The sequence below is a fragment of the Artibeus jamaicensis genome, unplaced genomic scaffold (assembly GCF_021234435.1).
Source record: "Artibeus jamaicensis isolate MK-2021 breed Jamaican fruit bat unplaced genomic scaffold, CSHL_Jam_final scaffold_474, whole genome shotgun sequence".
Lineage (NCBI taxonomy): Eukaryota > Metazoa > Chordata > Mammalia > Chiroptera > Phyllostomidae > Artibeus > Artibeus jamaicensis.
This window is the reverse complement of record NW_026522046.1, coordinates 31,842,293-31,855,893: the sequence shown is the minus strand read 5'-3', so window position 1 is coordinate 31,855,893 and position 13,601 is coordinate 31,842,293. Positions and strand designations below refer to the sequence as shown.

Sequence of the window (13,601 nt, the reverse complement as noted above, 5' to 3'; positions counted from 1 at the left end):
GACTTTTCAGTTATGGTAAATTTAAACATTTATTTAAACTAAAGCAGTGTTTTTGCACTCTTTTTCTACTTCACCGTGGTGTGCCACCTCCCTTTTTGAACCACGCACCTGGCTGTACTGTTTTCTTCCATAATCATCTCCTTGATTCTTAGCTCATTGCTCCAAACTCAGTTAGGAAATTGACACCTGATTGCTATCGTCTTTGTTCTCAAATATTGCCATTGTCCATGGTAATTTCCATACCGTTGGCATGCTGTGTCCAGCATCCTCGCATTAGGGTCACGGAACCCTGCTCGATGCCATTTACCTCCATTCCTCCCCAGCACTCATTTCCAAATTCACATCTTAAATTTTGTTTTTTATTTTCTCACCACAAAGCTTTATTCCTCTCACTGCTCCAGCCAGTTCTACTTCCTTCCTTCCAACTGAACCTGGTTTTCTACCTTATCTCACCTCCCTGCTCTGGCTTCCTGGCTTCCCATTTGTTAAGTTCCTTACGAGTTTCCCTTCCCTCCCTGAACTAGCCCAGAACCTGTGTTTCCACATCCCCACTGCCCTGCTGTGCGCACCCTACTTCTCTCTGCCCTTTGGCAGTCTACTAATTTTCAGTAGTCCTTACCTTTTGAGTGATTGGACCATTATTGTTACAGCTGGTATTTTTAGGTGAGGTGTTGCTGAGTCAAAGCACATAACTAGACCTAATCCATTGAAGTCTTCTTTTTTAATTCATCTGGACATAAGTACCAATCAGCATTCTTTTAATTCAGATATTTCTGTCACATTAACCATTCAAAACTTTTACCTATTCCTCAGACCCCTCTCCATTTTCTCAGTCCCTCACTCTTAGTGGCTGTCCTGGCTTCCCGCTTCCCTTAGAGAATAGAAGCCACCAATAGAAGTCATCTCGCATCCGCTTATCTTCAACCCAGCTGGCTCTTTCCCCACCTTTCCAATTTCTGCTTCCATGTCAAAGGAAAAGGCACTTAGTGGATGTCTTGCAGACGTTCAAGACCAGGCAGGTTCGCACAGGATTCTGGCAGGTGGAATAAAACTTGTGGAGCCGTGGGATGGACATGACTTTATTCTGGGTGGGGTGATCCATGCAGGCCACAAGCCATGTGTCGCACCATGGAAAGTCCCAACTCCTTTGTATACACACACAAAGTTGGCAGAGTGCCAAAACATTATATAACAGAGCCTGATCCTGCACATTGGCCCCGTTCTCAAGGTTGTATGGACACTGCTAAGTCACAGTTGCCCAGACATCTGCGTGCGGGAGTCTGACTGACTTCATTTTCCCTGCAGTGGAGAAAGACCTTTCCGTGGTTATTCTTGACTCTGTTGTTTGGCCAGTTCTAGAGTTTTTTTTTTTTTTTAAACCAATGATTAGTTAGGTCCTCACGTGTTCCCTATGTTTACAGCCTCTTCATCCCTGCTTTTTCTGGGTTTGTTCTTATGAAGACTGGCACGTGCTGGCTTGGCCCTGGAAGATTCAGTAGCCGTCATTTCCTGCATGCACTTTACCCAGGCCAGGGCGTCCATGAGGACCTTGTGCTTACCAGATGGCAAGGGAATTAGCTGAGCTGTTGGAGGTCAGTAGTCAGCTGCCTGGGCAGAACCCCCAACAAACTGCCTGCTGACCTTTATTTTCCCTTAACTTTCTATGACCAAACTTCTTTTAAAATTTATTTTTCAACCACAGTTGACATTTAATATCATTCTGCTCCAGTTTCAGGTGCACAGCAAAGTGGCCAGAAAATCACACACTCTGCAGAGTGGTGCCCCTGCTGGCCCAAGCCGGGCCACACCTGGTTTTCTCGATGTTATTGGTTGTACTTATCTCGACGTTATTGGTTATACTCCCCATGCTGCAATCCACATCCCTGTGGCTACTCTGCAACTGTCAATTTGTCCTACTAGTCCCTTCACCTTTTTCACCCAGCCCCCCAAAGCACCCTCCCCTCTGACAGCTGTCAGGGAGTTCTCTGTGTATCTATCTATGAGTTGGTTTCTATTCTGCTTGTTAGTTTGTTCATTAGATTTCACACATAAATGAAATCATACAGTATTTGTGTTTCTCTATTTTACTTACCATATAATACCCTCTAGTTCTGCCCAGGCTGTGAGCAAATTTTACTTCATGGCCCTGCTCAGGTCTCTGATTCCCACTGGGATTAGAATTTCTGCAGAACTTTGCCTGCTTAGCAGGTATCATCCGTTAGATTCCCTTTCAGTGAAAAACTGCTTCTGTAGTAAAATCATAAACAGAAAGAAATCTTGTTAGAAAGACATGGAGGACTCCAAGTATCAGTGAGAGACTGCAGGGCAAGTTTGACAAGGACAGGAGCAGGGCAGCTCCAGCAGGTCAGGGGGAAGGGCAGCACACTGGACGTCTGGCTAGAAGGCCGTGGCTTTGCTATAGACACTGTCACTGCTGCTGTCGCTATGGACAGGTTCTCACTCTGCTCTTTTCTTTGTGTTGCTTATTCAGAATTCAGTGTCCTGAGCAAGAGCTTCAGGTTGGGGGAAGCTGAGTCACTTGTTTGTGTCGTGCCTGCCAGGGTAGGAATGATGGCAGGGAGGTGAGGCTCCGATTCCTTCTTGTCCCGTCTGCAGTGGGAGGCAGGATGCTGCGTCCCACCTCGACTGCGCTTTGGCGTTGCAACATCTGTGCACTTCCTGACCATACTTACAGTTATGAGAAAGATTGTTCCGCTTCATGTACTACCTGAAAAATGAACTCATTCTCTTCCTGATGGAAAAAGAATCCTGATTTGCTTCACTCAGTTCCAAATTTGGTGGTTCAATATTTCCCTTCTTTTACCTGGAAAGACAAATGCTGCCATTGTTTAAAACATGTAACAACATTTTAAAAATCCCTCCATTGCCTCTGCAAACAAGCTTTGTGGATGTAGAACCACTACAGTAAATAAGCAGCAGCATATTTATTTCCTAATATGATAACGTACCTCTGACCTCATTTCCAAATCATTTTCCTCTTTTTATTTTACCCAGCTTTTTGCCCATAGAAAAAGAGGCACAGTTGAAAATTCAATGTTGAGGTAAGAACACTTCTTTTTACTAAACCACGGTATAACCTGAGGATTAGTAATTTTCAGCAAATATAAATATGAAGTGCCAGGTCACCAAAACACACCAATTCTCCCTGGTTTTCCTCTATGGACTTGTTTTATGTGTTGACCTTTTTAAAATCTACTCTTCAGTATGATTCCTACATGGCACAATTATGGTATGAAAAACACGGGAGGCTAAAATATTTCAGGGAAACTTTCTAAATGATAAACATGAATGCCTGCATTTCCCCCTCTGCTTCCAGCAAAGGCATTGGCAAGCCCTGGAAACGTTTTTAGACCTAGTGATTTTTTTTTACACCATCATCATCGTTAAATCACATGGTCTTTGGGTTGGCTACGCTGCAACTTCCTGTCACAGTCTGGCAAGCTGAAGTTAAATGCCCATAATTTAGACTCATGTTTCTCTAGGCTGTTCAGGCTCTAGACCAGGAAACGAATAAAGATTTTCACAATCACCTGCTGGAATTTTTTCTACCACCTTGCTTATCAGTGTTGAGAGACAAAGCCAAATGCTTTTAACAGAACCGTTCAACAGGCTTCTTGGGGCTTTAGGAATACAAATTGCTTTGTTTATTAGCCGTTATTCTTACGTAGACCTGAGTGGTCTTGGAATCTTTTTTCCCTCATCTTTAATGTAGAGAAATAGTGCTTTGTACCATTTCTGCTATTCAAGGACTTTCTGATTACAGTGATTATAAAACTTTGTTAGTGTGTCAGTAATTTAAATGAACATCATCAGTTAGTAATTCTGCATTCAGATTGTTTTGTGTCTTATTTGTTTGCATTGCTGTGTTGGGAGTTTTCACAATTCACACCCCCTTTACTGATGTGGCAGCCTGGAAACTGCTGCTCAGACGCCCTGCTGTGCTGTGTGTGCTTGGTAGAGAGCCCCAGTTTCTGGCCTCTCCATCTCCCATTGCATCTGCCCCCAGGACGCCATTTCCATAAGCTGCTTTCAGCCACCTGGTGTGGCAGGCACGCCAAGAGGGGTCAAGTCTCGCAAAAAGCAGGTTTTCTCTACAGAGCAGCTTTGGTTTGAGGACCCCTGACGGCCTGCATGAAGCATCGTTGAATGGTCCTGCAGTCTGAGTCTCTACTTAAGCAAAACGAAGTCCTTCTTCATTTCCTTTCGCCTTCTCACCGTCAGCCCTGCATCGTGGTCTGGGTGGTGGCCTCCCCTCCTTTCCCCCTTTCCGTTTTTCCTCTTCAGATGTTTTAAATACATCTCTTGCATGTTGAGTCTCATCTTGCTGTCTACTTCTTTTAGAATGTCTTTCAAATTGTTTCATCACTAACCGTTTCCAAAGCTCCAATCTTTAACCGTTTTTTATTGTTTTATTTCTTATCTTTTTGAACTTTAAAAAAATTATACTTGGCATAAAATATTACATTAGTTTCACGTGTATAACATAGGGGTCCAACATCAAAGTGACCCCTTTTTCTGTTTTCTGCATCTGCTAATTCTTATCACAGTGGTTCATTTTTTTTCCTGCAAACTGTGATGTTTTTATGGAGGTCTGTTTGCAGTAAAAACTTTTGTCGAAGGTCTCTGTGATTCTTAGGTAATACATGTAAACCATCAGTTTTGAGTTTTCTTCTGAATGAACCCTAGCAAGTTCAATGGTCTGCATGAATTATAATACTAATTTTATGGCTAAATTCAAAGGGCAGTTTTTATTCTTGCTTCTGGAAATAACGCTTTTCTTCTTTGGAGCCGAGCTATTAAAACAAATTAATTTTCTTTTGTTCATCATTTCTGTGTGTTTGTATTTTTGTTTGTTTCCATCCATGTCAGATCAGCCTATCATGTCTCTATACGTCTGGGTAAGATCCTGTAGCACTGATTATTATCTGCTGAGTAATTGCTACAAACTCAGTGCCCATTCAGTATTGCTCATACTCCTTCTATCAGCTTCACCTAGAAGCTTTAAAAGACAGAAACTTTTAAAATTATCTGTCTTATCCTATCTCCCTTGAGTAAACTCCTTGGGGGAAGGTACCATGTTTTGCTCCCTTTGTATTCTGTCTCAACAAAAATATCTACCCTAATAACAGTTCAATGGGTGTTTTAATGGTTCACTTTTAAAATGTATAAAACAAAAATAATTTGTGAGGTGGCTTCATGGGAAGTTTTAAAAATGCACATTAACTGTTGAAAAACTATATCTTTCACCAAAACAGGGTTCAGGCTTTGGAATGGAAGTGAGGAAGTCTTATTTATAGTTTATGAAGATTGATAAAATATTGAAGAGTATTTTATTGATACAAATCATGCCATTAAGGTCATATGAGCCACGAAGTTATGTCTAGGCTCTGCTTTACAGTGTCTTAAAGTAAATGTTTTTTTCTTTTTAAAAATTTTTTAAAAATATATTTAATTAATTATGCCATTACAGTTGTTCTATTTTCCCCCTTCATTCCCCTTCACCCTGCACACCCCTTCCGCCACCATTCCCCCCCTTTAGTTTATGACCATGTGTCTCAAGTTCTTTAGATTCTATATTTCCCATACTATTATTGCCCTCCCCCCTATCTATTTTCTACCTACCATCTATGCTACTTATTTTCTGTACCTTCTCCCCCTTTCTCCTCCTCCCACTCCCCTGTTGCTAACCCTCCATGTGATCTTCATTTCTATGGTTCTGCTCCTGATCTAGCTGTCCTCTTAGTTTGCTTTTGTTTTAGGTGTGATTGTTAATAACTGTGAGTTTGCTGTCCTTTCACTGTTCATCTTTTTTATCTTCTTCTTCTTAGGTGAGTCCCTTTAACATTTCATATAATAAGGGCTTGGTGATGATGAACTCCTTGAATTTGATCATATCTGAGAAGCACTTTATCTGTCCTTCCATTCTAAATGAAAGTTTTGCTGGATAGAGCAGTCTTGGATGTAGGTCTTTGGATTTCATGACTTGGAATACCTCTTTCCAGCCCCTTCTTGCCTGGAAGGTCTCTTTTGAGAAATCCACTGACAGTCTGATGGGAACTCCTTTGTAGGTGACTGTCCCCTTATCTCTTGCTACTTCTAGGATTCTCTCCTTCATTTACATCTTGGCTAATGTAAAGACGATGTGCCTTGGTGTGTTCCTTCTTGAGTCCAACTTCTTTGGGACTCTCTGAGCTTCCTGGATTTCCTGGAAGTCTATTTCCTTTGCCAGAATGGGGAAGTTCTCCTTTATTATTTGTTCAAATAAGTTTTCCACTGGTGGCTGTTCCTCTTCCCCTTCTGATACCCCTATAATTCGGATGTTGGAACGTTTAAAGATGTCCTGAAGGTTCCTAAGCCTCTCCTCCTTTTTTTGAATTCTTGTTTCTTCATCCTTTTCTGGTTGGTCATTTTTTTCCTCCTTCTGGTCCACTCCTTTGATTTGAGTTTCAGTTTCCTTTCCATCACTATTGGTTTCCTGTGTATTTCCATTCATTTCAATTAGTTTAGCCTTCATATGTTCCTCTAATTTGTGACTAAAATCAACCAGTTCTGTGAGCATCCTGATCACCAGTGTTTTGAACTGTGCATCTGAAAGTTTAGCTATTTCTTCATCACTTAGATTTATCGGCTCTGGGGCTCTGAGTTGTTCTTGAACCACGTTTTGATCTGTTCGTGCCTGTTACATATGAGGAGCGGAGCCTTAGTTGTTCACCAGGGCGGGGCCACCCAGGTCTCTGGTTTGTGACGCTATATGTGGGGGCGGGGTCAGAGAGGGACAATGGTGGTTCCCTCTGCTGCTTCCTGCCACTGGGGCCTGCGAGGTCCGTCTGTCTGCTAGCTCCTTCACCACCACGATCAGCCCTCAGTGAGTCTGCTGCCTTGCGCCCTCCACGGGTCCGCCCGCTTCCCCACACCTGGGATCCGCCCACGGCTGCTGGCGCACCTGGGTTGCACATCCGGGTAGGTCCGGTGGATCTTTCCTGCCCCACCCTGCTCTGCTGCTGGCTCTGCCCCTCTTAATGGTTTGGCTGAAGGGTTTGTTGTTGTCAGACTTCCGTGTAGTTCAATTTTCTGTGGTTTGGCTGTGTTTTTGTTGCTAAAACTTTGTTGTTTTTAAACTTAGTTGTGTGAGAAGGTGCAGTGCTTCCACCTACGCCTCCATCTTGGTGAAAATCTCTTAAAGTAAATGTTTTAAGAAATCCGGTCATTGTTACGGCTATCAGTCAAGGCAGGTAAAACCAGGCTGTGCCCTGTGTTAGCAGCACAGTGGAGCCGTTGCTTCCCTGTCATAGCTGCGGGGTGATGCCTGTGGAAACCTTTTTGGCCATTCTGCTGCATGGACAAACCCAAAGGGAGAAAGTTAACATTTCAGAGGAGGAACCCTTGACCAGTGGGAGGTGGGAGACTGTAGAAATCATCTACTTTTCCATCACCTGGGTGAATAGCTCTGAATCACATTCTGCACAGTTTCTCAAAGAGTCTTTAGCAGGATCAGGGCCCAGTTGCCCACAGCAAAGACCAGTTGGATATGATAACAGTTTCCCTTTATCTGTGGTTTCACTTTCCATGGTTTTAGTTACCAGAGTCAACTGTCATCATCTGAACATATTAAAAAGAAAGTTCTATAAACAAACAAGTCATAGTTTTAATGGGCCACTCTTGTGAGTAGTGTGATGAACTCTCACACCATCTAGATCTGTCTCACCCAGGATGCGATCGTCCCTTAGTCCAGCCTATCCTTGCTGTATCTGCTGCCATTAGCGGCCATCTCAGTTATCTGACTGACTGCTGTGGTGTCTCAGTGCCTGTGTTCAAGTCACCCTTATTTTACTTAATACACCTCGAAGCACCAGAATAGTGATGCTGGCAATTCAGATATGCCAAGGAGAAGCAAGTGAAAAGATATATGTGTCTAGGAAAAGCATAGTATATATTGGGTTTGGTACTCTCCATAGTTTCAGGCATCCATTGCAGTTCTGGGAACACATGCCTCTCTGATAAGATGGGGACCACTTACTCTCCAACCTTGGTTTATTTTTCTCTTCCCAGTTTTACCCTTCTAAGCGCCTTACTCTTGTTCCTTAGGATTAACTACCCCCAAATTACTTTCACCTTGTCACAGACTCTGCTTTTTGGGGGGAACCTAGGCTAAGACATCTAAAATGACATATCATAGGACAGTTGGTGAAGGGGCCTAACTTCCCTGAAGGGGAGGTTCATCTTGATCAAATAATGTGTAAATCTTATTTGGAAACATTATGTCTGGTTGACGCATATTTGGCCAAGATGAAGAGTCAGGCTTTTCAGATCCCAGAGCCCTGGGTTTTGGTGTGGGAACCTTTAAGCCACCATTTAAGCCAAGGAGGGTTGAGTTGGTGGGAAGAGGTGGGGAGGTGCACAGACCCTGCAGGGCCAAAAAACACAGAACAAAGGACTTGAAAAACCCCCCTGCATGTTGTCCTTCCACATCATGAGCTCTGTATTCTCAACTATCTTATTTTTTCTCAAATGAAAGAAAAAAAAGGACATTGTTTCAAAAACTGTGTTGTAATTATATAAATCCAACTGACAATTGAATCAAGATTCTGGTATCCAGGGCATATAGACCAGGTGGCCAGCTAACAGGTCCGGGAGAATGCTCCTTGAATAAAGTCCATTCTCCAGTGACTGGTAAACCAATTGTAGCCAAAGGGAATAAAATATTCCCTAGATGCTTTAATCCTAGTTTTTCCTGCCTTCACCAAATTGCTTAAAGTGTGTATATCCACAAGCTGGGGAAGTGTTAGTGTGTCCCTTTCATAGTGGCTCTGATGAGCCCTACTTTTAGTAGAGGACACTGGTAAGATTTTCAACCACAGCTTATTTGGGAGTTAAGTCTAACAGAGGTTGAAAGGTACTTAAGAGGTAGAGATATCTTATCTATCTTTTGATTAAACATTTACAGATGGACTGGTATATAAATGTATCATATCCAGAAGAGCCAACTTTCATATGAAACATGAATTATCTCAAAATTAAACAGATAGTTATATAAAGAATACATGGTAGTGAAAACAACAAAACAACAAATTGTCAAGATCTGACTTGTGCAAGGCTGGATGCTACAGCTAGATACTTCTCACATACCATTTCTGGTCCTCAGAACAACATTGCAAGGTCAACATTATTCTCTTTGTTTTCCAGTAGAAGAAAATGATACAATTCCTCACCCCAGAACATACAGCTGGCAAATTGCAGTGTTGGATGAGAATAATAACATCATCGTCATCATCATCATTAAGACTGTTGGCACTCATTATGAGCAGACTGATGGTCACACCTGCGACAAACACCTTACACATGTTGTATTTTGTTGCCCATAATAACTTCTAGAGATAGTCATATCATGCCCATAATATATATATGAAGAAAGTGAATTTTAAAGGTGAAGTGACTTCATCAAGGTCATGCAATGGGTACCTAACAGCTCTGGAATTTTAACTGGGCTATGAAGTACTCTACGCCTTCACCCATTCTGCTCGCACTCTGAAAACAGATTCCTCATGTGTTGCCCTGTGCCTGTCTCAACTGGCATGTTTCTATCAGGCATGCGACAGGGTTAAGTTCCATTTCTCCCTATTTTCCCCGAAGGTCTGACTAATGCTGCTGTCTTCAAGGGACTGCTAACACGTCTAGCTTCAGCAATGTGCAAAACAAGCAATGGGAAGGAAACCTCTCCCCCAAGGCCTCTCTTATGCATGGTTCATTTTCTGGGCCAACGGGACCTAGAGGTGGCCCCACAGGGCCAACCAGTGGAACGTTGCTAACTCCAGTGGCTCAGGAGGCAGTGAGCAAAATTTAATAGAAAATAGGCACATTTTACGGTCAATCAGTTTCATTTGTGAGATTTCCTCGAACAGTGTCTAAGGAACCATGACAAGCTGGAAAACTTGATTGCAAATGGATTCCACTGGCTACTGTTATATTCTCCTTCCTTCTGACAGAGCCTGTTTGTTAAATAGCAGAATGATAGATCCTCAGGATTAAAGGTGGGGGAGAAATAATTTCACGTGTAGGTTGCATAGCAAGTTTCTGGGTTTTAGCAAAGTGTCTTTGAAGTTTCTGTGTTCAGAGAAAAACCTAAGAACAGTATGAAGGAGGGAAACAACCGTCTGATTTTTATTTCTAGAGTTAGCAACAAAGTGTCAGACTATTTTCTTATTTTCCATTTGAATTCTTAAAACATCCTTTTTCCATTCACGCTGAGAATGTCTCACCTAGATAGGAAGCATGACTGTTGTTGAGAATTCCTTAAAATAAACGCAAGGCTCATTATCTAATTCCTAAACAGCAGAGCAACACAGCACACAAAAATATAGTTTTCACATACACTTAAATACATGAACTAAATATGATACAGGGTGCAGACAGGGGGGCCCCCCGAGAAGATTTGGAAAGGTGTCCAGAGTTCAAAGTGTATAGGAATATTGGAGAGACATATAAGATGTCCTCACCCCCCCCCCCAGGGGGAAGAAAGAATAGAGCCAGGCCATTGAGAGCTATTTTGCATAGCAACAGTTTTGGAGCTAACCTCTGGAGGAATGGTTATTTAACATATCTATAACCTTTAACTGGTTTCATAGATATGTTAAATAGCTGTGGCCAAGTTTGGGGCCAGGAAGAAGGAGGCAGGGGGGAGAAGGTAGTGGCAGGGACTGAAGATGGGAACTAGGGGCTGCTCTCCGGAGTGAGAAGGGCTTGGACTCAGAATGTAACTAGGGGCTGTGCTCCTGAGCGAGATGGCCTAGGTGAGAGCTTGGAAAAGACTGGCTCTAGGACATGAAGGGTCCCTGCTTGGGCAGATGGGAGAGAGCCACGCGGTTTCAGCAGAGTGAGGACCCCCTGTTGGTGAGGTGAAAGAGGGAGCCACGCGGTATTGGCAGGGTGTGGACCCCCTCTTTCCCAGATGAAAGGGAAGAACCACGCAGCTTTGCCAGAATGGAGATCCCTGCAGCCAGGTGAAGAAGACAGCCACATGTTTTTGGTGGAGTGCGGACTCCTGCAGCTTTGGTAGAAGAGGCCCACGCGGCTTTGGGGTGCCCCCCTTTGGCCGCGGGGCCTGAAAAGCAACAGAGACTTTGACTGGAACTGGGTACAAAGGACTCTTGCCAGTGGACCATGAGAGGGTACCACAGTACTTTGGATTAACTGGAGATCCTGCCTGCACGGTGACACAGCTGACGGTGCCAGCGGCCTGCAACACAGACGTGTGCTCTTTTCCTGATTTACGGTACCCGGAGTTGGGACAGAGGGAGAAGGGAACGCTGTGTGGGTGTAGGTGTACAACCTAAAGGACTTTGATATTTTAGTGGTGGCATTAGGCCTGAATAGCATTAAATAAACATTTTGTTTCCTTTTCACAAATCTCTGGCATTAAGAGATGTGTTTCCAATTGGCGGCGGACAGAAGGGCCCAGTAGATTTTAGTATTTTGGTTTTTGGGAGGGGCCCCTGTTGTACAGCAGTTTTGGGCATCCCTAGGTGGGCCAAATATTGTATTGCCCCTCCCTTGGACCTCCTCTTGTTCGGTAACAAATATGTTTGCATACATACCAGAATACCTAAACTAAAGAGGAATGTGTATGGGTAGAAATGGAATCCACTCCTAATTAGCTGAACTATGGAGAAGACTCTGGTGTCTATGAACAGCTTCAATTTCTGCAAATTGGGCTTATCTCTTTTGAGAATGTCTAAAAGTTTTCCAGGCCCTAAGATTTTTCATGTATTCTATTCCACACAAAGGCAAAATTACATTATAGGTCATACCCATGGAGAAAAAAATGAGGAATTCCTGATTATAATCTTCTAATTCTGCAATAATTTTTACCCTGTTTTCCCTCCATGTCTCTTATGTGGTTTGTGGTTTTTCTTTACTGCCTTTCCTGCTAACTTTCCTGAAAAGGGAAACCAGTGGGTTATTGTTATGCAACCGTTTTTTAAGAGACCATTTCCCAAGGGGGCAATCCAGCTGACCCCGGCTAGCCTTTGAATTGAAAATGGCACTAGAAAAATAATCTCTGCCAGTGATTTAACAAAGTCCTGACTGGAGAGCGAAGGAGCAGAACCAGGGGTTGATCTGATTTTCCAAACCCTTTAATGTCAATTGAGTGCAGTCTCACAAGGTGGTCTTTCGTAGGCTGATTTCTTCTTCTTGCAGTCCAAATAAGGGAAAAGGAGTCTGGTCCTGTAAGAGGGGAAGGGAGCAAGATGCCTACCACACTCATGCCCGAAATAAGAGGGAAGAAAGCTCTAGTATTTGTTGAATGTCCTCTTTAAATAAGGTACTTACTCTGGTGGACCACAGTAAAGAAAATCTTAGCTTCTTTATTTTATAGACAAAAGACTGAGGTTCAGAGTGGTTAAATCTCTCAAAAATTACTGTTACTTTCGGCTTTTGGCTGGGAGGAGGCAAAGGTGCAATTTTCTTCAGTTGTCCAGAGTCTGGGTTCTTCCGACACCAGCCGCTTCCACCACGGTCCTGAACCTGGACCCCAACGAGAGTAAAGTCATTTACCTGCGGTGCACCGGCAGGGAGTTGGTGCCATGTCTGCCCTGGCCCCCAAAATCGGCCCCCTGGGCCTGTGTCCAAAAAAGATTGGTGACGACATCACCAAAGCAACCGGTGACCGGAGCGGTCCGAGGCTCACAGTGAACATGACCCTTCAGAACAGACAGGCCCAGACTGAGGCAGTGCCTTCTGCCTCTGCCCTGATCATCAAAGCCCTCGAAGAACCACCACGAGACAGAAAGAGGCAAAAAAACGTTAAGCACAGTGGAAATATCACTTTCGATGAGATCGTCAGCAGTGCCGGACAGATGGGGAACCGATTTTTGGCTAGAGAACTCTCTGGAACCGTGAAAGAGACCCTGGGACAGCCCGGGCTGCGGGCTGCAGTGTCGATGGCCGCCACCCTCGCGACACCAGAGATGACATCCACAGTGGTGCAGGGGAGTGCCCAGCCAGTTGAGAACTACAAAAGAAAACATTTCAATTAAAGATCATTTAACAACCAAACAAAAATGACACAGTAAGCATTCATGGAGTAAGAACTCAGTCCTGGACGTTTCTCCTTTTCTGGCCCTACTGTGCGTGGTCCCACCCTGTGAGTAGAAGCAGGGCTGACTCTCTGAGGAGCCCACTGCCATAGCAGCTGTTGACAGTAAGTTAGGTTATTTCTGTTTGTGAGTTCAGTGATTCAAGTTGAATTAATAAATGTTTTGTAGTGAAATCCCATACAAAACAGTACTGTGGACAGTCTTATTAAGATCTGGTGCCAGCTAAGCTTCTTTTTACATACCAGTGTTTCATGGCTTTGCAAGTAAATGCACTCAGGGAAGGTGAGAATGTGCCCATAACAGAGGGTTTGGGTCCCCGAGGTGTAGATCTACCAGGAAGGCGCCTCTGACAAGAGCCTCCATCCGGGGCTTTGCACGAAATGCATCACTGGTGGAAATTTAAGAAGGACCTTTTCTTCAGGCCTCCTGAGCTGGGGAAGTGGATGAGAAAGTGTCATCTATACCACATTTTCTTTAATTCTAATC

General features: G+C 43.6%; 1 protein-coding gene across 1 annotated transcript in view; it reads left to right on the top strand.

The window, feature by feature from the left end:
• LOC128626260 (uncharacterized) overlaps positions 1-13,027 on the top strand; it is a 77,393-nt gene extending 64,366 nt beyond the window's left edge. Inside the window, 3 exon segments of the mRNA XM_053657738.1 lie at positions 12,395-12,592; positions 12,595-12,924; positions 12,927-13,027. Of these exon segments, the coding sequence (XP_053513713.1) occupies positions 12,395-12,592; positions 12,595-12,924; positions 12,927-13,027 (629 nt within the window).
• Positions 13,028-13,601: the final 574 nt, after the last annotated feature.